Below are 24,079 nucleotides of genomic sequence, written 5' to 3' on the forward strand. Positions count from 1 at the left end.
CTCTCTCACATACACATCCCCTCATACAAGGCCCTCTCTCTTGCATACACACCCACACAAGCTCCCTTTCTCTCTCACACATACATCCTCTCACAGGCTACCTATGTCTCTCTCTCACGCACCCCTTCACACAGGCTCTGTCTCTCACACATACACAATCCCTTCACACAGACTAGCACCTCACTTACACACAATGCCTTTTTCATACACACCAGCTGCCAATCTCACAAACACATACACACTCCTTCACAATCTCCTCATATAGGCTCCCTCTCTCTGGCACCCACACTCAAGGACCCCCCCCCCCCAGCCCCCTTCTTTTACCTCCCATGCTCTCTCACCCTCCTATTCTGTCACTCTCCCCTCCCCTCACATAGGCTCCCTCTCTGAAACCTACAAGCATCCCCCCCACTCCCCCTCTTACCAACCAAGCTGTCTCTTACCCTCCCCCACACCCCCTCGCCTCTCACACACACACAATCTCTCTCACCGGCATCCCCTTCCCCTCATATAAGCTCCCTCTCTCTGAAACCCACACTCAAGCATCCCCGCACCCACCCTCTCTTACCTCCCATGCTCTCTCTCACACCCTCCTGCTCTCTCTCACTTTCCCCACCCCTCCCCTCACCAACCATGCTCTCTCTCACACCCTTCTGCTCTCTCTCACCTTCCCCATCCCCCCTCACCAACTATGCTCTCCGTTACCCTCCCCTCTCTCACTCACACATTCTCTCTCAGTGGCATGCCGCGGGACGCGTGCTCTGTTTGCAGCAAAGATGAAGGCCTGGCGTGCCATTCGCAGCACACGGGGGGGCCTTCCCTTTTTGCCGTGATAGGCCAAGGAGTTAGAAGAGCAAATGTCTAATTGGGGAAGAACACCGCCCAACTGATATGAAGCGGCGATAAATCTTTCATTAAATTATTTAAGGGAGAGGCGAAAACCCAAAGGGGGAATGAGTAAGATAAATTGGGGACAACCAAAAAATGGAAATTTTAAAGAAGTTATTTTGCTCAGAACCTACAGACGAAGGGGAAGGTTATGGATCTAAGGTGGGAAACGGCTTTGAAAAATGTGAAATAATTAGAAACCAAATTATGGAGAAAAAACTTACAGAAATAAGAGTGGATTAGGACACAGGCCCTGGGATACTAAAACCAGCTCAAGAATGCGCTGACAGAACCCTTCAGAACTCAATGCGACTTGCTCTTGAAGACAGGGAGGTTGCAAGGGACTGGAGGAGAACAGATGCAGCCTCGCTGCACAAAAGTAAGGGCAAGGAGGATGCGGATAAGTGCAGATCTCTTAGTCTAACTTCAGTAGTGGGGAAAGAACAAGATAATACAGCACCATGAAACAAGCAGAGTGGAGGATGCCAGGCAACACGGTATCATAAAGGGAGTGCCAGACAAATCTGACTGAATACTGTGATAAGATGACAACAGTGCTGGATCATCTGGAGGTGTTGTGAGCGTTGACTCTAGTGCTGAGGTGGAGTTGGCGCAACCTGCAGGGAGAAACCCTACAGGTCCCCACTGTCGACAAGTGGAGTCAGATGAGATAGAGACCCAACTGGAGCTTCGCCTTTACTAGTCCTCATTCCCCTCAGGTTGAGCCTATGGGTGCCGGAGCTGGCAGGTCTTAGGAGGGGGCCTCTGCAGATGACGGAGTTTCTTTGATGTAGCAGGGTCAGAGTGGACGGAAACAAGGCGTATACTGAGGCAGGCTGGGGTCAGCATTCGAGGATACCCTGGAGACAGGCAATGCTCAGGGGTTGGCGGCAAGCAAGGATGTCCAGGAATCAGGCCAAGGTCATGTACTGGGTATCTGTCCGAAGGGAAGAAGGGATGGATAGACAGGATAGGAAGACAAGGAGAAAAGAGGCAGGTGAGTGACACATACAAGAACTGAAGAAGGAACAGGACCCTGGGGTCAAAGACGAGCTGGAACTAAAGAATAAAACGCTGGCAACTCACACTAGTCAATGAAGCAGGCTGACCTGTTGCCAAGTCAAGGAAGGACTCGAGCGTTGTCCTCTTATAGGGCTTAGGTGCTGATGTCATCAATAGGAGCCACAGGGTCTTTCCCGCAGCAGTCCCTTTAACTGTAGGGCAGAGATGGGAGGGCGCACTGCGCAGGAGTCATCAGCGGCCTTTCACCGCAAAGAGAGAGATGGTTAGGCTTGGCATGGAGGCGTGCAGGAGTGGCATCGTCCACCGCGCATTAGTGGCATCCCATCACATTTTCTGGGGCCAGGTCCAGAGATAGGAACAGTAGTCCATGGGGCAACCCGTGAGCCACCGAACATAACAGGAGGTAAACAGATGTTGCCTATCTGGACTTCACTTAGGCTTCTGATACTGTTCTGTACAGAAGAGAAGTAAGCAAGCTAGATAGTATGGGAGTTGGCCACAAAGTTTTATGTCAGTTTGAGATGTAGTGATGTTATTTTGTTAGGTCTATGATGTTTATGTTTTGTACCTCGCTCAGTACTTTTGGATGGAATGAGTGATAAATACTTTTAAATAGAATAGAGCTATAAATTGGCTGAGGATTGGGATTTGGAGTTAATTTCTCACCTTTTCAAACCCACCCTCAAGGCATGGTACAATTCATATTCAGTAGGTAGGTCCTTGCCCCAGAGGGCTTACAATCTAAGGGGTTATTTTCTAAAGGTGTTCTCCCATTTTGTATCTATGGGAAAATGCTTAGTAGATAGGGCAATAGAGGACAAAGTGGCTTGGCCAAGATCACAAGTGGCAAAAGTGGGATTTGAATGCAGGCTTCCCTGCTTCTCATTCAACTACTCTAACCACTAAGCTACTCCTCCACTACCCAGAAGAGTATCAGATCACAGAGAGTAGTGGTAAATGGAGTCCATTCTGGTGAAGGCAAAGACACTAGTGGCGTTCTCTAAGGTTTGGTAATAGGACCACTTCTTTTCAATATCCTTATGAGCAACATTCCCGAGGAAGTTGAGAGGAAACTATGCTTGTCTACAGATGATACACAGAAATCTGTGCCATCGCAGTCATGCTGGAAGGGGCAGGAAAAATGAGGGGATTTGAACAAACCTGGAAGACTAGTAAAGGGTTTGAAAAATTAGGTTTAATGCTAAAAATGATAAAATTATGCATTTGGGTGTACAAAAATCCATTAGCCACTTAACAATTCAAAGGACTAGAACTGGAAACAGTCAAACAAAAAAGAAACTTCAGAGTAATCATCTCAGATGACTTGCCCATAGTCAATGTAAGCAGTGGGCAGTGAGCAGTACTCTGACTGGCTTCCGACAAGACTGGGTGACCTGCACGAAGTGGTCATGCTTTCAACCCTGGCATAACCTGCTCGGAGTAGTGGTTACAACCCTACAGCCTGATTTACTAAGGCATTTCTGCCAATCGGTTACTATGGAAATAAAATCTTAGTAAATCAGGTCCTTAAATAGCAGGGGTACTACTGCATCAGAATTTCAAAAGGCACAGAGTGACCATGGTTAAAAAAAGATAGATGTTTTCAGCAATCACAAATTTTGATGATTATGTGGATTATTACAAAATTTGGTAGTAAGATACGGAAGGGGTGCCTGAATGCTGATCTTGTAAGAATCAAAGAGGAAGACTGCAAGGCCTGAAACTACCTACCAATGGAGATAACTGGAACCAGCACAGATTTTGGACATATTTTGGACAGAGATGGAGGGTTAGTGGTAGAAACAGAGTTGAGAGGTCACATAAAGAAGAATGGGGGGGGATAAAAAGCAGGAAAAGGCTAAAAAAAAATCTCTAAACACTTCCAGCTAGCAATTTCAACTGTCAGAAGCATTGTTAAAAAATGATGTTACAGTATCTTGTGTAGTTGTGGCCAAACAGTTCAATTTTTATTTCATTAGTCCAAGGCACTTGGTTCCAAAAAGTTTCAGGTTTATCAAGATTTTGTTTTACATAGTTTAGTTGATGACTTTTGAGATAGGGGTCATAGAAAAGATTCCTTTGGATAACTTTCCCAGGCAGATCATAGTTGTGTAACCAAAACTGTTCTGTGGACCTGTGGACTACTACTCCAGGCATTAGTTAAACATTTCAGTAGGTTGTTTGTAGTGATCTCTGGTCTTTGTTTTGCAGATCTTACTAGTTTTCGGGCAGTTCTATCAGAGATTTTTCTGGTCTTTCAGATCTTGCCATTACTTCCAATAGTTCCATTTAATCTTCATATAATAACAATGTTTCTGATGGTTGAAGTTTCTAGCTGGAAGCATTGCAAGACTTTTTTATAGCCTTTCCCTGGTTTGCAAGAGTGAATTATCTATGTTTTTAAATACTAGACAACAGTTTTGAGGAGCCCGTGGTTATTGAAAGGAAATAGAGCAATAAGACCAGGCTGAGAGGATAGAAGAGTCAAAATATGTTTTCCACAGTAACATGTCTTCACCTGATTAATTGAAGGCCTAACGAGTCAGACAACTTTTTGGCCTAACAACTGTTCATTTGACTACAAAAGTCTATGTTTTTTTTTTAAATCATTAAATAACCATTTTTGAATAGTGTGAAACTGCTTGGACATTGAAGTTATTCTCCAAGTCTCTCTATGCTCTTCTAGACTGGTGATTTGGCCTTCCACCTTCCATTTCTATGTATTAAACTTTGTACCATGCAGAGGCTGGGTCAGCTTCAGTTCACCTAGAGATTCCTTGAAGTGCCTGAACATTTGCTCACAACTGTATCATTTCTTCTTCTATAACAGCATCACCAAAATCTGTTTCTTCCTTCTGAACACGCTACCAAAACCCTTACCCACTTTCTCATCACAGGTCTCCCACTGAATCATCTGTCTCCAGTACAGTCTATCCAACTTATCTTCCTCCTGTACCACTATAACCCTTCTTCTCAAGTCAGTACATTGGCTCGCCATCCACTTCCGCATATAGTTCAAACTTCTCTTAGTCACCTACAAATGCATTCACTCTATCTCCTCATTACCTCTCCCTACATCCTTCCTTATGAATGCCGCTCATCAGGCACGTCACTCTTATCTTTGCCCTTCTCCACTTCTACCACCTCTCGACTCTGTGCTTTCCACCCCACTGTGCCATACGCCTGGAATAGACTTCCTGAGTGTGTGTGTCATGCTTCCTATCTGGCCATATTTAAGTCTCCCCTAAAAATCCTTCTTTTCGAGCTGTTTTTCTATCTTAAACCCTGGCCTTGTCAATTTTCACCATCTTTACTGTAATAAACATTTTCTGAAGCGTCTTTTTTATCTTGTCTGTGTGTCTTGACTCGATTGTAAACTCCAGGGAGCAGGGACTGTTTCTTATGTGTATCTGTATTGTGCTGCATATAAATAGTAGAGCTTAGAAATGATAAGCAGTAGTAATAGAATATTTATTAGATGGATTTGCATGCATATGTTCCAAGAACAAGACTAATTTGAATAGCTTGCTTGTCCGGATCTGCAGGCGCTGAACAGCCAGCCTCTTCACAGCTATAACTACAGATGGATCACAAGCTCACCCATGCAAATAAAAGGGAACATGACCAAGGGCCAGAGTTAAGTTTTAGTCAAAAAGACTGCAAAAGGCCTGTAGGTCAGTTTGCACAAATTTAAAAACAGTACATCCTTTACTGAAGGATTTAATTTCCTGCAACTTCAGGCAGGGAACAAGACCCACAGAAAAAAAAAAAAAAAGCAAAAAACACCGCACAAAGCTAAACCTGTACCAATTTCCTCCTTCCAGGGGAGTCCATGAAGCCCAGACGCCATCATGCAAACATCCTTTTCCTGTAGAATTATAATGCCCGCCCAGTGCCACTACGAGCGGCCCCCTCTGATCCTAGCAGAAGCATAAATCAGTAACCAGAAGGGGTTCTCTGCTGGGGGCTTCTGTTTTCTTCACAAGAGGCAAACCTCTTTCCAATGGGTACAATCTTCTAGGCTAGAACAAGGGGTCACGACAGGAGGCTCCAAGGAGCAACATCAGGGAATACTTTTTCAGGGATGTAGGAAACGTCCCTCTAGGAAAGGCGATGGAGGCAACAACAGTTAAGAAAACGGAAGAAAGCTTGGGATAAGCCATTTCTGCGAAGCACCCACAGACCTGCGCTTACAGATTTTCTTCTACTTTTCCTGGCAACGCATCAGAACAAAAAGTGACATTTGCCTGGAACAATGAGGAGTCACGTTCTTCCGCTCATGTCTCCCGTTTCTGTTCTTGCTGTAACAGGCAATGATACGTTCCCGGAAAAAAGAAAATCAAAAACTGAAAACGAAGGTCTCTGGATGCAGCACAGCTTCTCAGAAGCTTGAACTCCGCCATTCACAGCTCCTTGGCAGTACATTTTTCAGACGTTTGCTGGGCTCTAGGCTCCTTTGCGTTTAAATATTTAATAATAAACGAGAAAGCTGACCCAGGGTAAATTCCAGAGGTTAATTTGCTACAGATCAGCATTATTGGAGGGAGGTTTCAGTTCAATAAAACCAGCACAGCAATCTGCAACCTCTCAATTAAAAAAGCCACAATTCCTGAAGACTGGAAGGAGGCCAATGTGATCCTGAATTTTAAAAAGGGCTTCAGGGGTGATCTGGGAAGTTACAAACCGGTGAGTCTGATCTTGGGGCCAAGCAAAATGGTAGAAGCGGTTCTTAAAAACAAAATCACTGGCCATATAGATAGACCTGGCTTAATGGAGAAGAGAGAACCTGGTTTAGCAAGGGGCAGGCTTGTACTACCAATCTTTTAGATGTTTTTACAGGTGAGCCAGTTGATGCACTATGTTTGGATTTTCAGGAGGTATCTGGCAAAGTCTCCATGAGAGACTCCTCAGCCAATTATAAAGTCATAGGTTAAGAGGCATTGCTCATTTGTGAATTGGTAACTGATTAAAAAGCTGGAAACAGAGAGTAGGACTAAATGACCAATGGAGAAGGGTCATTAGTGGAGTCCCTCGGGGATCGCACCGGGACCGGAGCTGTTTAGCATATTCATAAATGATCTGGAAAAGGGAAGGACGACTGAGCTGACCAAATCTGCGGATGATGCAAAATGATTCCAAGTTGTGAAAACAGCAACGTACTGCAGAAGGATCTTGTCAAACCAGGAGATCGGGCATCTGAATGGCAGATGAATTTTAATGTGCAAAGTGAAGCACAAAGGGAAAATAATCCCAACCATAGCAACACAATTCTGGATTCATTATTGAGAGTCACCATCCAGGAAAAGGACCTTGGAGCCCATCTCGACAATATGCTGAAATCCTCAGCTCAGTGCACAGTGGCAATCAAAACAAAAGCAAATAGATTAGGAATGATCCAAAATGGCATGAAGAATAAAATGGAAAATATCACCTTGCCTCTGTCTCGAGGCAAGGTGCGTCTGCAGCTTGAGTAGTGTGTGCAGCTCTGGTCTCTTCATCTCAAGAAAGACAGAGAAGAACTAGAAAAGGTGCAGAGGAGGGGCGACCAAAAATGATAAAGGGGAAGGAAGATCTCTCCTATGATGAGAGGCTACGCAGGCGAGGGCGCTTCAGGCTAGAGGGGACATGAGAGAAGTTTATAAAATCATGAGCGGAGTGGAACGGGTAAATAAAGGACAGATATTACTTTATTTACTCTTTGAAGTAATACTAAAACAAGGGGACGTTCCATGAAACTAACAACCAGCAGATTCACAAGAGATCGTAGGAAGTGCTTTGTCTCTCAGCACCATGAAGCTGTGAAATCTGTTATCAGAGGTCGTGATCAAGGCGACGAGCACAGCGGGGTTTAAAAGGGGTTTGGATAAACTCCTGGAGGAAACGTCCATCACACATTGTTAGCCAGGAAGACCACAGAAAGCCATTGCTGTCCCTGGGAGTGAGTTACAGGAATTACATCTACTATATTTATTTATTTATTTATTTAATAACTTTTATATACCGACGAACGTTGGGAACATCTCGTCGGTTTACAGAGAACAGAACTTAGCAACAGGCTTTACAATTATTGCATAATTATAATTATATATGGGATCCTGTTGAGTATTTGTGACCTGGACTGGCCACTGTCAGAGAGAGGATGCTGGGCTCGATAGACCTTGGTCTGACCCAGTGTGGCACTTCTTATGTTCTAAAAATACTCAAACCATCTGAACAGAAATACAAATGTTTCAATATTAGAAAGTTCTAGAGAGTGCAGAGCAAACAGCTCCCTCGCAGCCTATGTGTCTTGATTAGTAGCATAGTAAATGACAGCAGAAAACACTATTCATCTACTTAGCGAAGTGTTTAGAGTTCTATCTGCCGCTCCATGCAGGTTACCACCCCCTGCCTTCTGCTAAGGTAGTAAACTGCCGCTCCAATGCAGATTACCTCCATACCTTCTGTTAAGGGTAGTAACTGCTGCGCTCCGTGCAGGTTACCCCATGCCTTCTGCTAAGGGTAGTAACTGCCGCTCCATGCAGATTACCTCCATACCTTCTGTTAAGGGTAGTAACTGCCGCTCCATGCAGATTACCTCCAGTAGCCTTCTGCTAAGGGTAGTAACCTCCGCTCCATGCAGATTACCTCCATACCTTCTGCTAAGGGTAGTAACCTCCGCTCCGTGCAGATTACCTGCATACCTTCTGCTAAGGGTAGTAACTGCCGCTCCGTGCAGATTACCTCCATACCTTCTGCTAAGGGTAGTAACTGCCGCTCCGTGCAGATTACCTCCATACCTTCTGTTAAGGGTAGTAACTGCCGCTCCGTGCAGATTACCTCCATACCTTCTGTTAAGGGTAGTAACCTCCGCTCCGTGCAGATTACCTCCATACCTTCTGTTAAGGGTAGTAACCCCTCCGCTCCGTGCAGATTACCTCCATACCTTCTGCTAAGGGTAGTAACCTCCGCTCCGTGCAGATTACCCTCCATACCTTCTGCTAAGGGTAGTAACTGCCGCTCCGTGCAGATTACCTCCATACCTTCTGTTAAGGGTAGTAACTAGCTGCTCCGTGCAGATTACCTCCATACCTTCTGCTAAGGGTAGTACTGCCGCTCCGTGCAGATTACCTCCATACCTTCTGCTAAGGGTAGTAACTGCCGCTCCATGCAGATTACCTCCATACCTTCTGCTAAGGGTAGTAACTGCCCGCTCCATGCAGATTACCTCCATACCTTTCGTTAAGGGTAGTAACTGCCGCTCCGTGCAGATTACCACCTCCCATACCTTCTGTTAAGGGTAGTAACCTCCGCTCCGTGCAGATTACCTCCATAACCTTCTGTTAGGGTAGTAAACTGCCACCTCCGTGCAGGTTTACCCCATGCCTTCTGCTAAGGGTACTAACTGCCGCTCCGTGCAGGTTCCCTCCATACCTTCTGCTACCCCCATTCCTTCTGTTAAGGTTTGTAACTGCCGCTCCGTGCAGGTTACCCTCCATACCTTCTGCTTACCCCATTCCTTATGTTAAGGGTTGTAACTGCCGCTCTGTGCAAGTTACCCCCCATGCCTTCTGTTAAGGGTAGTAAACTTGCCACTCCATGCAGGTTACCCCCATGCTTCTGCTAAGGGTAGTAACTGCCGCTCCGTGCAGGTTACCTCCCTACCTTCTGCTACCCCCCATACCTTCTGTTAAGGTTGTAACTGCCACTCCGTGCAGGTTAACCCCATACCTTCTGTTAAGGGCAGTAACTGCCGCTCTGTGCAGGTTACCCCCATGTTTCTGTTAAGGGTAGTAACTGCTGCTCTGTGCAGGTTACCCCCATGCCTTCTGTTAAGTGTAGTAACTGCCACTCCGTGCAGGTTAACCCCAAGCCTTCTGTTAAGGGTAGTAACTGCCGCTCCATGCAGATTACCTCCATACCTTCTGTTAAGGGTAGTAACTGCTGCTCCGTGCAGATTACCTCCATACCTTCTGCTAAGGGTAGTAACTGCCGCTCCGTGCAGATTACCTCCATACCTTCTGCTAAGGGTAGTAACTGCCGCTCCATGCAGATTACCTCCATACCTTCTGCTAAGGGTAGTAACTGCCGCTCCATGCAGATTACCTCCATACCTTCTGTTAAGGGTAGTAACTGCCGCTCCGTGCAGATTACCTCCATACCTTCTGTTAAGGGTAGTAACCTCCGCTCCGTGCAGATTACCTCCATACCTTCTGTTAAGGGTAGTAACTGCCACTCCGTGCAGGTTACCCCATGCCTTCTGCTAAGGGTACTAACTGCCGCTCCGTGCAGGTTACCTCCATACCTTCTGCTACCCCCATTCCTTCTGTTAAGGGTTGTAACTGCCGCTCCGTGCAGGTTACCTCCATACCTTCTGCTACCCCATTCCTTATGTTAAGGGTTGTAACTGCCGCTCTGTGCAAGTTACCCCCATGCCTTCTGTTAAGGGTAGTAACTGCCACTCCATGCAGGTTACCCCCATGCCTTCTGCTAAGGGTAGTAACTGCCGCTCCGTGCAGGTTACCTCCATACCTTCTGCTACCCCCATACCTTCTGTTAAGGGTTGTAACTGCCACTCCGTGGTTAACCCCATACCTTCTGTTAAGGGCAGTAACTGCCGCTCTGTGCAGGTTACCCCCATGTTTCTGTTAAGGGTAGTAACTGCTGCTCTGTGCAGGTTACCCCCATGCCTTCTGTTAAGTGTAGTAACTGCCACTCCGTGCAGGTTAACCCCAAGCCTTCTGTTAAGGGTAGTAACTGCCGCTCCGTGCAGGCTACCCTCATGCCTTTCTTGGAAGCACAATACAGTCCGGACGGTTTGGGGTTGATTCACTGCTCCATGTGGATTACTGCAGTGTTTTGTTTTGCCAATAAGGGATCCTCTGTATTTATGCCATGCTTTTTTGAATTCTGCCACCTACTTTTCCTCCAGCACCTCCTTCGGGAAGGCATCCAATGCATCCAGCACCCTTCCTGTGAAGAAATGTTTATTGATCTTGTTCCTGGGTCTATCTTCTTGTAGCTCTACAATTTCCTGACCACTGGAAATAGTCTATTTATGTGCTAATATCTTTCATGTTTGTAAACGTCTCCTCTCGAGGGTATACATGCTCGGGTCCTCATGTCTCATACCATATGCCTTTTTCTGGACCATCTCTAGCCTATCTGTATCTCTTTTGAGGCCTCTCTGAGGACCTGTGCAGAGGCATTGTCACCTCCTTTTTCCTGCTGGTTATGCCTCTCTCCCTCTAGCAGTCGCCTCCCTCTGGCTCCACCTTGTCCCATTGCTTTTCTACCTTGAGATCATCACAATCACCCCGGGGTCGCTCTCTGGATCGGTGCACATCAGTGTCGCCCCGCACCCCTGTATCGTGTACAATGCCTTTGAATTTTTGCATCCGGCATGTATGACTCTGCACTTTTTGCATTGTATCTTCACCTCTCAGCCTCAGACTTTTTCTAGATCACTTATCATTCTGGGTACCCTCCCCCCTCAGGCATGTCCAATCTGTTGCAGATCTTGGTGTTGTCCGCAAAAAAAAAAAAAGACAATCTTTTTCTTCTACCCCTTCCGCAAAATTGCTCTCAAGCATATAGATCAGAACCGGCCCCAGAACCGAACCCCGAGGCACTCCACTTATCTCCCTTCTCTGCTCAGAGTGAGTTCAGTTTACCACAACCCACTGCCGTCTGTCAGCCAAGCAATCTGTAATCCAGTCCACCGCCTTGGAGCCCACCCTCAAGCTGCTCATTTTATTCATGAGCCTCCTGTGCGGGCCAGCATCAGAAGCTTGGCTGAGATCCAAGTAAACCACGCCCAGCGCATGCCTTTGACCTATAATCGAAATAAAATCAGTCTGATTCATTTGCCATGATCTGCCTAGGATCTTCCAGCGCACCGTATTTTCCTTCAGCAGCGTCTCCATTAAATGTTCCCAGCAGTGAGGTAAGGCTTACTGGTCCGTAGCCTCCTCTCTGTTACCGCGCTTGAGAAGCAGGACCCCAAGCCACGGAACAGCTGCCTGTTTGTTCTGTACACTGGACAGGGAACCAGTGGTCTGCATGCCAGCACGAAATTCCCCTGCACGCCTTGTTGCGTTAATAGTGTGGTTCCAAGGGACAGTCTGGGGCCCAGTGGCACTGCTGCAGGATCCTGGCCTTCTTTTCCCAGATCCAGTTTGCGTTCCTCGGACTGGCAGGGCTCTGCGATGCTGCAGTAGCAGCGTTCACGGCCCCGGAAGTGGTGGTGGGAGCAATGAGGAGTCGGGAGGAGGAAATCTCAGTCAGTTCAGGGTGCCCCCATACCAGGTTCTAACAGGAGATGCTCTGCTGGGGCCTGTGGCCATGATGGCTCTTATAGAGGGAGGGGTCTAACCTGGGAAGACTCCTGGCTGCAATGAATGAAGCCCCCTCCTCCCTTAATCCATCATAGGTGGCCCAGTGGGCTCTGAAAACCAAAATGGAGGGAGGGCAATTTTTCACAATTCTATAGCTGTAAATATGATGCTTTATGTTTATGGTAACCAGGGCCGGTGCAAGGGTATTAGGCACCCTAGGCAAACCTTACAGCCTGGCGCCCCCTCCCCATACACAATTTTAAATTATTACATGAAAAATGACATTCTGAGGAAAATTAATATACAAGTTATTGTGATAATTTCATGCACTGTTGTGATGCCAACAAGAAACCTTTGCATCTTGGAATTCATATGGCATCATACCTATTGTGATATATTTCGGCATGGTCCTCCCGTATCAACACAGTACTATTTGCCAATACTCAAAGAATAACAACCCTACCTATGAAAAAGAATACAACAAATATTACACCAGAATCTAAATATCAATACACCTCCTATCAGGAAAACAGAACAGGCCAAGCTAAAGCTACTACAGATCCCTACAGAGAAACCACATATTAAAAGACTGCTTCACCTCAGTCTTTGCATGCAGAACACAGACCCTCACCAAATACAGAATAAAGCCACAAAGTATAAATAGAAATGTGCAGACAAAAACTGAACTGTAAAACGCATCACGCCAGACTCTATACAGCGCAACAATGGAAAAACAAAAATGTCACCATTCCTCATAAAACAATCAATAAAATCAAGATATATAAATCATTAATCATAATTATAAAATCATACAAATAAAATAATTTCAAAACAGCTGATGAATAGAATATCCAATAATTAAAGACACATGCAAATTTTGAAAGCTTTACCAAACACCAATAAAATATTTAAAAAAGCACTACTCAATAATTAAAATAAGGATAAAAGGAGAGACCGGATTGCTGGGCCCCGATTCAGGGCCGGACCATCATCCCTCCCCGAGCCCGGATGTGAGTGGGAGGAGCACTGTGGCATAAGAACGCCGCACTGAGCGGAGACGCTGAGAGACCGGATTGCTGGGCCCCGATTCAGGGCCGGACCATCATCCCTCCCCGAGCCTGGATGTGAGTGGGAGGAGCACTGTGGCATAAGAACGCCACACCTGCGGCGCATCACCACCGCCGGCGCGTCGCCAAAGCCGTGCGCGCCCAAGGGGTGCGCACGGCTTTGTCCGGCTTAGTCCAGACTAGGGCGGACTGAAGGGGGAAAGCCCTAAAATCCTGACTCTAGATACTGAGAAATTGACATAAGAGACGCTCAATCAACGGTCAACCTCGCAATTTCCTTGAAATGCCTCCTAAAAGGAAAGGCAAGGTGAGGGTGTTTCCTCCAGAACCCTTACCTTCGCTCCTACAATTAGAGATTGACAGTTTTATGACTCAGCTAGTAAAAGAGAAGACCGAGGAATCCATTGGTGGCACTCAGGAAGGGGAACGGGTGACCCCCCAGGAAGAGGCCTCTCTAAGTCCTGATTTGCGACCGCCTCCTGCCCAACGTGGCGCCAACGGAGCTGCAGCAGCAACTTCTACCGAAGAGGTTGAATGTTTGTTGGCTAAAGGAGGAGCAAGCTCCGAACTGGATTCAGAGGATGAGGAGGAAGTATCTGCTTCTGCAGAGCAACAACAACAATCCCCCTACCTCGAAAATCCAGGAGAGGTGCGGCCTAGAAATACAAGGCCAGAGACGGTAACTTTGGGGTCATTGTGGGATCTAGTAAATGGATTAAGCGCTGTTGTTAACAGATTAGAGGGAAAGATAGATTCAGCTACCTCTAACTGGCAGCAACAGTTAATGGGGATACAACATCAAGCAACTGAAGTTGCAGTTAGAATGGGGGAGGCTGAAGAAAACATAAAATCTTTAAAAAGTTTGAATACTATGATTATGAAAGATCAAATGATGTGTTCTAGATGTTTAGAAACATTAGAAAACAATATTAGACATTTAAATGTAAGGATGGTTAACTTTCCTAAAATTGCTGGTGAGATACCTTTTGTCTCATTGAAAAGGTTTCTTGCAGAAATTCTTGGTTTTTCGGAAAATAATAAAAATGAACTCTCTATAAATACATGTTTCTTTGTAAAAGAAATTCTGCTCCTGCGGTGGCAATTCCAGCAAATCTTACAAGCTTTTTGGAAAATTCCGCCTTACAAGTATTAAGTAGTGATACTTTGATTGTCTCTTTCATAACATTATCAGATATAAGTAAATTGATGAAGGTTTACTTCCAGAAATTCCCAATTACTTATTGTGGGTTAAATGTAAAGATCTTTCCAGATCTAGCACCAGTTACACGTGTAAAGAGGCGTGAATTTCTGGAATTTAGACAAAGGATTATATCCCTAGGTTTTTTCTTTTTGCTAAAGTACCCGTGTCGATGTACTATAAAGAGAGGAACTGAAATATATAGTTTTTGCTCAGATAGATCAATTACGTCAATTTGTTGAGGCACGTGTACCACTAACTTCATCCCCGATAGACCCTAATGTTCAGGTTTAAAAAGTAAACTAGCTGTATTTTGAGCTTTTTTCATAAATGTGTAATTTCTTTTTCTATATTAATCTCCTAATAGAATTTGTCTTGTATTTCTCAGGCGTAATGTTATTCCTTTAGGATAATTGTTAAAAATGGATAGTTTCTTTTCTCAACAAATGGTGAGTTATTCTTATAATGAAGATTTCTCATTTATGATGTATTGGAATTAACTGTTGAGAGGAAGTCATGTAAACTCAAATTTTTGAATGTGATGATTGCAATAATTTGTAATTCTAAAATGCATAAATAAATAAATAATAAATAAATAAATAAATAAGGATAAAAAATATCCCACAATCCATAGCTGGGAACTTTTGATTTTCAGCCTGAGCTTGTCATGGATTAATGAGAGGAGGCAGTGGCTGTGATACAAAGACTTTCTCCTTTCTCTCACATAGCCACGCTCCAACACAGGCATACTCGCTTACTCAAACATATTCATACACACACACACACTCACTCTCTCCCCCACATGCTCTAGTCACACACACACATATGCTCTCTCCTCCATATGCTTCACATACACATACACTTGCTCTCTCTCTCCCCTACATGTTCTCTCTCCCCCTCATGCTCTCTCAAACACAAATGCTCTCTCCCCCCAGACTCTCACACCACACACTCGCTCTTCCTCACATGCTCTCTCTCACAAACATTCGGTTTTCCCCCCACATGGTCTCTCTCCCCATATATTCTCATATACACATGCACTAACAGATGCTCACATGCATATATATTTTTTACTCTCCATCCTAGGTGTAGGCAGCAGCAGCAGCAGCTTTCTTCTTGGACTTCCATGGCATCAGGAGGCCTTCATTGTCTTCCTCATTCAGCAGAGATACTGCCTCTTTTCTGCAGCATGCCCAGCCGATCCTGCCATTTTCCTGCTGTGCAGCCTGGCTGACTGGTGCCTCTCTCCTGCTGCGTGGCCTGGCCAATCTGTGCCTCGCTCCTGCTCATGGCCCGGCCGATCTGTGCCTCTCTTCTTCTGCACAGCCTGGTCGATCACTGTCTCTTTCCTGCTGCGTGGCCCGGTTGATCCTGCCTTTCTCCTTCCGTGCAGCCTGGCTGATTGGTGCCTCTCTCCTGCTGGTGGCCCGGCTGATCGGTGCCTCTCTCCTGCTGCGTTGCCTGGCTGATCTGTGCCTCTCTCCTGCTGCGTGGCCCGGTCGATCGCTGCCTCTCTCCTTCTGCTTGGCCCGGTCGATCGCTGCCTCTCTCCTTCTGCTTGGCCCGGTCGATCGCTGCCTCTCTTCAGCCACACAGCCCGACCGAACCTGCCTGTCTCCTACAGTGCGGCTGGCTGATGCTGCAATTGACCCTCTCAGTTTTTTCTTCTGGCCACTCCTTCCAGCTACGACGACTGGGCATCCTTCTTCCTGCCCACGAGGGCCCACAACACATTTCCTCTTCTGGTCCTTGAGAGCTAGAAGAAGGAGGTCCAACTGCCTAGGTCCTGCAGCTGCCACCAGTGTTGGGAATCGGGACAAAGATTTTTCACAATTCTGAGCAGGTCTGATGGAAGCAGTAGGTGGCTGCTGGGTCGCCCCTAAACCTGTGGCACCCTAGACGATCGCCTAGTGCTTCTACCGGCCCTGATGGTAACTGCCATGCAGCTTTCCTGTTCTGCACTTTTGATTATCCTGGTGGAGTGGTCTCGATGGAGTTTTAATGGCAGGAATCAGCTGTGCATTCCGCAGGCCCCACTGATGGCTGTTGTGGGGGAGGAAGAGGACGTGGCTCCTGGTCCAGCCCCAAGCAATTCTCCCCGGACAGGGGGAGAGGCAGTGCCCATGTATGGGGTGGGAACCTGCTCTCAGGCCCGCGAATGGAAGGGGATGTGGCTCCCAGCATCATGTGGCTGGCTGGGTACCCAGGTTAAAATTGCCAGCCTCCCTTTTATCAGTACTGGCTGGCTGGCAACTCTACAGGGGAAAGAGCAGTCAGGCCATGGATAAGGAGAAGTTCTCAGCCCATAGGTGGAGGGGGAGGCAAGACTTGATGCTCTCATGGAGGAGGATGGGGGAGGAAGCTGACAGAGAGGAGGGGGAGAAAGGGTGGGGAGACAGGGAACTGAAGAGAGGGAGAGAGGGCTAGAAAAGGGAAATGTAGGTGAGAGACGGGGAGGAGGTGAGGATGGAAAAGGGGAGATGGAGTGGGAAAGGCAGGAAGCGAGGAGGTGAAGGGAGAGAAGAGAATGGTTCATTTGTGCTGGGTGCCCACGAGCATCGGCAGGCAGGTTAGACTTTGATGCTCACGGGGAAGGTTCACCGCACCTTGGGGTGCCCTTATTTTCCAAGGCTTATGCTGGATTATGATGTGTGAACTGCTCGGGGCAGGCCATGTGCTCAGCCTTCACCTCAACCACATACTGGATCTAGAAGAACGCCTCCTTCCAGCCCTGTGTGAACAATCAAATCACCCGCCCACCCTCCATACCCCCCCACCCGACTCCCCCAAAAGCGCCAAGGCTGAGCCAGCAGGAGAAAACATCCTTATTGTCTCTCAGCCCGGCGTCCAGCTCTGATCAAACACTTCAAAGACGGACGCGTCGGTAGGCAGTGCCAGATCAACACCAGATGCCAGGCCAGCTTGGCACTGTCACCTCTAGGGGTCCTGGAAAGTAGGGGGTGACCTCAGGTGGGGAGTGAGGTTCCATTTGTCAGATTTGGAGATAGGGAGATAGATATTTTGTCCAACTGAAAGGTCAAAGGGGAGGGATTTTGGAGTGGGTGACTTAATTTTCTAAGGTTTATGCAAGAGGGCCCATGAGGTACTTATTAGATGAGTAGATGATGTGTCCACACAGCTCAGACTCTGTCCTGGCTGCCAGTTACAGAACATGATGGTCTGCAAGAGCTTTCCCCTCATCTTCCTCCTCTGTACTCAACCATCATCATTAGGTGAACCTTCAACATCCCCCACGTAGTCTGCAGCTGGCACTCGCAATAATAGAGCCACCAAGACTAATGTAGTAATGGCCCAAACATCGGGCCTTGTGGCTTTTCCAGAAAGTAACCTCACACCTGACCCAGCCAGTCTCCGATGTAACAATGTAAGAATGGTGAGTAAGACATGAAGTCCCACGTTATATCACACTCGTACACACAGCAGCCGTGGCTGATTCCACGGGGCTAAGTCCAGTGCATTCCCACGAGCTCTACGCAGTCTCCAGACAGACCCGGGCGCACTGCATCTCATTCCTTCACCATATTTGCAATGATGTTTCATAGCACCTAGGCCTGAATATTAGAAAGCTGTATAACGAAGCTGGATAAATGCAGAGTGAGAAATCCTGGTACCTGGGGACGGGAGAGGGGCAAGACTCCAGTTTTCCAGGGAATTCAGGCACAGAAGGAAGTCATTCAGGTGAGGGGATGTTACAGACTGCATTTATTAACCTTTCACCCATTTGGCTGAAGGAACAGTCCTGAAAGGCTGGAGGCAGGGGCAGCTCTCTCCAGCAGAGGCCGCTCAGGAAATGCTACTGAAGCTCCTCTGGAGAGGAGTGGGGTTTTCCAGAAGAGACACTGAAGGCACAGGGTGGCATACTGGAGCTATGGATGTCTCGGGAAGTGCCGGTGAAGCAGCCTACGCTGGATAAATTCGTTTTGTGAGAGTGAAATGAAATGATTGTTACTGAAGACAGAATGAGGAGCCCTCCCTTGAAGAGCAGGACCATGGGCTGCCCTGGTGACAGATGCAGCAGACGTCAGCCAAGGCCGGAGAAACGTGCCCTGAGAGCGATGCCACTCACAACAAGGATGGTATCGGCCTCAGTGCCACCTCACAGAGACATGGCAGCTTCTCTGGGCCCATCTGAGGCTCGATGTGTGGTAAGCTTAGCGGGAAAGTGAAGTCTCACCTTCGGCAGTCTCGCTGAGGTCTCTGCTTGGGCCGGTATTGGCTGACCGCTTGGGATTCTGGGTCAGAGCATTCTGCCGGGTCCAGTCAAAGTTGTCCATCCGATCCTGCTCAAACCCACAGATCTTCTCATCCTCAAAGCGACAGGTGTTATCTGAGGAGGGGGAAGGAGAAAGTGAGGCAAATCTCTGCCTCATTAATTTCATTAGGCCTGCCCTCCCCACTCACTCCCACACCTCCCTCCACTCCCGTCCAGCCCTGCTCCCCACCTCCCCCTTCCAGTCCTGCTCCTCACCTCCCCCTTCCAGTCCTGCTCCTCACCTCCCCCTTCCAGTCCTGCTCCCCACCTCCTTCTCCCAGTCCTGCTCCCCACCTCCCCCTCCCAGTCCTGCTCCTCACCTCCCCCTTCCAACCCTGCTCACCACCTCCCCCTCCCAGTCCTGCTCCTCACCTCCCCCTCCCAGCCCTGCTCCCCACCTCCCCCTCCCAGTCCTGCTCCTCACCTCCCCCTCCCAGTCCTGTACCCCACCTCCCCCTTCCAGTCCTGCTCCCCACCTCCCCCTCCCAGTCCTGCTCCTCACCTCCCCCTCCCAGTCCTGCTCCTCACCGCCCCCTCCCAGTCCTGTTCCCCACCTCCCCCTTCCAGCCCTGCTCCCTGCGCCGCCGGGGTGACGGGTGGTGAGCTCTGTTGCTTACACATCCTTCAGAGCTGTGCTGGGGATGAGCCCGGCGTGCCGTCTAATCATTGCATTTGGTTGGGAGTTACTGCTGACACTGCACAGGTGGGTGAGAGAGGCCAGAGATCGGAGCAGAGAACGGGATTTGCGGTTACCGATTGGCGTGAGAAGGCATTAATTGTCCTGTAACTGTAAATCCCGCTGTCTGCTCCCTTTCCCAACCCCTCTCGCTCTCCCTTTCCCTCATTCAAGCAAACATGTAACAAGCATTGTCAGGCCCACGCAATATCGGCTTGAGTTAAACGGGCGCTCCCTTAACGTGCGCCGATCCACCTCTCCCGGGTGCCCAATTTAATATTTAAATCGGGTGCTGCGGTAAAAAGGAGGCGCGAGGGGAAACGGTGCCCTCAAGCGCCTCCTCAGCAGCGGGCGCCCAGGAGACGTGGCTGTCAGTGGGTTAGGAAGAAGGACACTCAATTTTACGCGCGTCCGTTCTCCTCTCCTGATCGCCCCGCACACTTTTTTTTTTTTTAATTCTCCTATTTCGGTTCCTCCGACTTAATATTGTAACAATATTAAGTTAGGGGACTTGGAAAAAGGAACAGAAAAGCAGCATTTTCTGATTTTCTGTAATTTTTTTTGGCTCCTCAAGAATTAACACCTGCACCGGGCAGGCACTAATTTTGCAGCTTAAAATGTGTGCGTCATGTGCACCTTTTATTTTTGACTGGGGGGGATATAGCTAATACCCTCATCAACATGAATTTACATGTGGTGAGCGCTATTACCTACGCGTTCGATTGGATGCACGTTTTGGAAGCGCTAACCCCCATTTTGCACGCCCAGTCGTGTGTTGGGCTGTGTGATGTGGCCAGCGCACAGTATTGCATTGGCCTGTGTGACTGGAAAGGGCCCCCAAATCGTGGGCATACTCTCCCCCTCCCCCCCTTGTATCCTCTAAATCTCCGAACAACTTGGAAAGCAAACACTGCTTCCATAATCCTGTCAAGAGTTTGCGCCTGCACTCAGACCTCGCCATCCTGAGCTCTCCAAGCCACTCATGAATGTCTCCACCTGCAGCTTCCCTGCTGACCTTCATCTCTCCAGTTTAAGTGGATTAATATGGGGAGCCCAGCCTGTTAAACACCACTTCTCTCCTGCTATGGCTGACTGTAGCTTATTTGTGCAGCTCTGAAGCAGCTGTCAGCAACGGGAAGGCTGTGGTGTAGTGGGGTGGAGGTATCTGAAGGCCTGGCGTAGAGAGTGGCAGTGTTTGAAGGTACGGTGCAGGGGGTGGGGGGGGGGTTGAAGGTGATAATTCTGCCCAGTGTTGGGACAAAAAAGGTACTGTGGTGGGTTTTGAACCAGAGTGCCCCGGGTCAGAGACCAGTTCGCTGCTTGTGAGGCCAGAGAGTGGCTTAGAATGAGGCACCCTCAGACTTCTGTTAGCCCATCCTCAAGGATTTGGCTTGCAAGGAAAGGGCCAGTGTCCTGTCGGCTTACTGGCTGAGGGCTGCCTGGTGGAGCCAGAGGGTAAGGTCAAGCTCTGCTGCCACAGGGGAATGCTTGGACTCTGAAAGGAAGTACCGGTCAAGCAACCTGCTGCACTCAGACCTGGATTAGTATTTACAGTGAGTAACGTACTGCTGGACCGGATTCGGCACCAGATTGGGGGGGGGGGGGGGGGGGGGGCGAGGGTCTCAGGGGCAGTGCTGTCTGCTGCCATGCGAGAGGCCTAGGTTCACTTCTGCTACCTGGGGATCCTGTGGCGCACCAGTCATTGCAGAATAGTGACACCTAGTGGCCAGACCCAGAATGCTCATATAGCAGGCTCTGGAAGGAGCTGTGGTCTGTGGACCCTGGCTGGGCTAACTGTGTGCAGGGCCGGTGCAAGTGATTAGGTGCCCTAGGAGAACCTTCTGCCTTGCGCCTGCCTACCTCCCCCTGTTGGCTCCTAACCTCATTCACTCAGACAGGCCCCCTCTCTTACACACACTTAGGTTCCTTGTGACATTCACACACACACACCCTTACCCAGGCTCCCTCCCTCTCTCTCACTAACACCATTGCTCTCTCGTACACACACACAGTCCCTCTCACTCACTCACACACACACACATGCACCCTTACCCAGGCTCCCTCCCTCTCTCTCACTAACACCATTGCTCTCTCGTACACACACACAGTCCCTCTCACTCACTCACACACACACACACACACACGCACCCTTACCCACCCTCCCTCCCTCTCTCTCACTAACACCATTGCTCTCTCGTACACACACACAGTCCCTCTCACTCACTCACACACACACACCAACGCACCCTTACCCAGGCTCCCTCCCTCTCTCTCACTAACACCATTGCTCTCTCGTACACACACACAGTCCCTCTCACTCACTCACACACACACACACACATGCACCCTTACACAGGCTCCCTCCCTCTCTCTCACTAACACCCTTGCTCTCTCGTACACACACAGTCCCTCTCACTCACTCACACACACACACACACACACACGCACCCTTACCCAGGCTCCCTCCCTCTCTCTCACTAACACCATTGCTCTCTCGTACACACACACAGTCCCTCTCACTCACTCACACACACACACACACACACGCACCCTTACCCAGGCTCCCTCCCTCTCTCTCACTAACACCATTGCTCTCTCGTACACACACACAGTCCCTCTCACTCACTCACTCACACACACACACACACACGCACCCTTACCCAGGCTCCCTCCCTCTCTCTCACTAACACCATTGCTCTCTCGTACACACACACAGTCCCTCTCCCTCACTCTCTCACACACACACACAGAGGCGTCACTCGTGCCCCGCCGAATCTCTGCTTCTCTCGGCCGTTATTAGGATGGTTGCTGCTTGCGGCCCGCTGGGTTTCTACTCCTCTCGGCTGTGAATGGGATGGGCACTGCTCGTGGCCCCCTATGGCTGCTCATTACCGCCCCCTAATGGCTATCGCCCTAGGCGCCCGCCTAGTTTGCCTATTTGGATGCGCTAGCCCTGGGTGTGTGGGGGCAGGTATAATAACAGGGGAAAACCCGCGTGATTGTCAATGCTCATGGTTCTAGCTGAAAAGTCAGCGCCTGCTTTTAGTGAACATAATTGCATCGGCCCCACAGAGAGGAGTCGACTTTCCAAAAGCTGCGGCCTGGCCAAGACAACCAAGTCCTTGAATCCGAGCGCCAGGGCGAAATTTCAAAAGCCTCTGAGCAGCCAGGTCTTCGGCTGCAACCTTGCCTAAAGAAGGCCAGGGAAGATTTGGCAGCTAAGTCGTACGTGCACAGCGGGAACATCTCTGCAGTCGCCCCTTTCTTTGCCCAGCTGAATTGTTCTACCTGGCGAATTAAGGGGTTAATTCCCCATCTATTTTCACTGCGTGGCCGCACCCCAGGGGGAAGCCTCCCTTTACCTCCCTTCTACTGGTGAGACTTATAAAGGGCTGACAGAAAAAGGCAAAATTAATTCGGTTCTTACCTGATGGGCTGGGATAATTGACCGCTGAAAGACAGAAAAAAAAAGCAAAAAGCACAGTGTAAGGGTTTCTCCGTGCAGAAAAGGGAAAAACAAAGTCATTGAGAAGCATTTGGTGAGGATGGAGGAGATCTCACAGAGGGTAAGATCTTACGTTCCCGCTACACCCTGAGAGGAACTGCTGACCCCAGAGCGCCAGGTCATCAGGGACACGCTGAGCCACTCCTGCCTACTGATGTGCAGGCTTCCTCTTCTTATAAACACACGTAAAACCGGGGACCGGCTCAGTACCCGCACACGACACAGAGCCTGGCAAGGAGGAGCGGAGCACCAAGCTGTCTGGAAATGGCTACTGACTCCCTTACTGGCCTGGCTGATTTTGCTTTTAAGATTCAGCTCATGGTGGCTGAAGATGAGTCACATTCAGGTACCACCAGGTATTGCCCTGTCACAGGTGATTTACTAAGCTGCTTCAGGGCTTTACTGCACGATAAACAGTAGATTACCGTGCAATAAAGGCCTTAGCACAGCAATAACGTGCGGTATTTTAAATGTCGCCCACTGTCGCCCCCTTAAAAAACCCTGGGACAGTAATGAGCTCATTTGCATGCAAATGCAGGAAAATCAGCTAATATCTAGGCAATATCATGTAAATCAAATGATGCAGCTTGCCCAAAATTCAGAAGCTGCATAATTTCATCTAAAGTTAGCTGCACCTGAAGAGGTAATAATCCTCCAGAAGCGGTGCAGCCAGCTTCACCTGGGCGCGTAAGGAAGTTAACGGGGCTCTCCTTACAGGGCCTGAGGGGCCCAAACACTGCTCCCCATCCCTCCATCCCCCAGTCTCTGTAAATGCCCTGGAAGGCTGTATCACTTCCCCTGCCCCAGCACTCAATGAGGCATCAAACATGAAAAAATTAAAAAGTAATACATTCCTTGCAAACTCTGTCCCTTTTGAAAAAAATTATCCGCATCAGCCCCCTCAGATCTTTTTGTCCCTGACTCCCAATGCCCAACCCAGGCTAGTACCATAGATTCCAAGGTGGTAGAGTAGACTCCAGAATGTCCCCTAGGTATCTGGGCTTCGGTCTGCCATTTTTTAAATGGCAATGGTCACTTGTATATATACTTGTATATAAGTCTAAAGATGTAGCTTTATGTTGTTAACCCCAATTATTTATCCAAGTTCAATCTTCCTGTTTATTGTAAGACAT

The 24,079-nt window shown here is 48.4% G+C and overlaps 1 protein-coding gene across 5 annotated transcripts in view; it reads right to left on the reverse strand.

Moving 5' to 3' along the window:
• MDGA1 (MAM domain containing glycosylphosphatidylinositol anchor 1) overlaps positions 1–24,079 on the reverse strand; it is a 506,987-nt gene that overhangs the window by 172,476 nt on the left and 310,432 nt on the right. For all 5 annotated transcript variants that reach the window (XM_029592906.1, XM_029592908.1, XM_029592909.1 and 2 more), the window contains 2 exons: positions 22,869–22,892; positions 18,688–18,840 (listed from right to left, as the gene is read on the reverse strand). In XM_029592906.1, the coding sequence (XP_029448766.1) occupies positions 18,688–18,840; positions 22,869–22,892 (177 nt within the window). The remainder of the gene's footprint in view (positions 1–18,687; positions 18,841–22,868; positions 22,893–24,079) is intronic.

The sequence above is a fragment of the Rhinatrema bivittatum genome, chromosome 3, assembly GCF_901001135.1.
Source record: "Rhinatrema bivittatum chromosome 3, aRhiBiv1.1, whole genome shotgun sequence".
NCBI classification, from domain to species: domain Eukaryota; kingdom Metazoa; phylum Chordata; class Amphibia; order Gymnophiona; family Rhinatrematidae; genus Rhinatrema; species Rhinatrema bivittatum.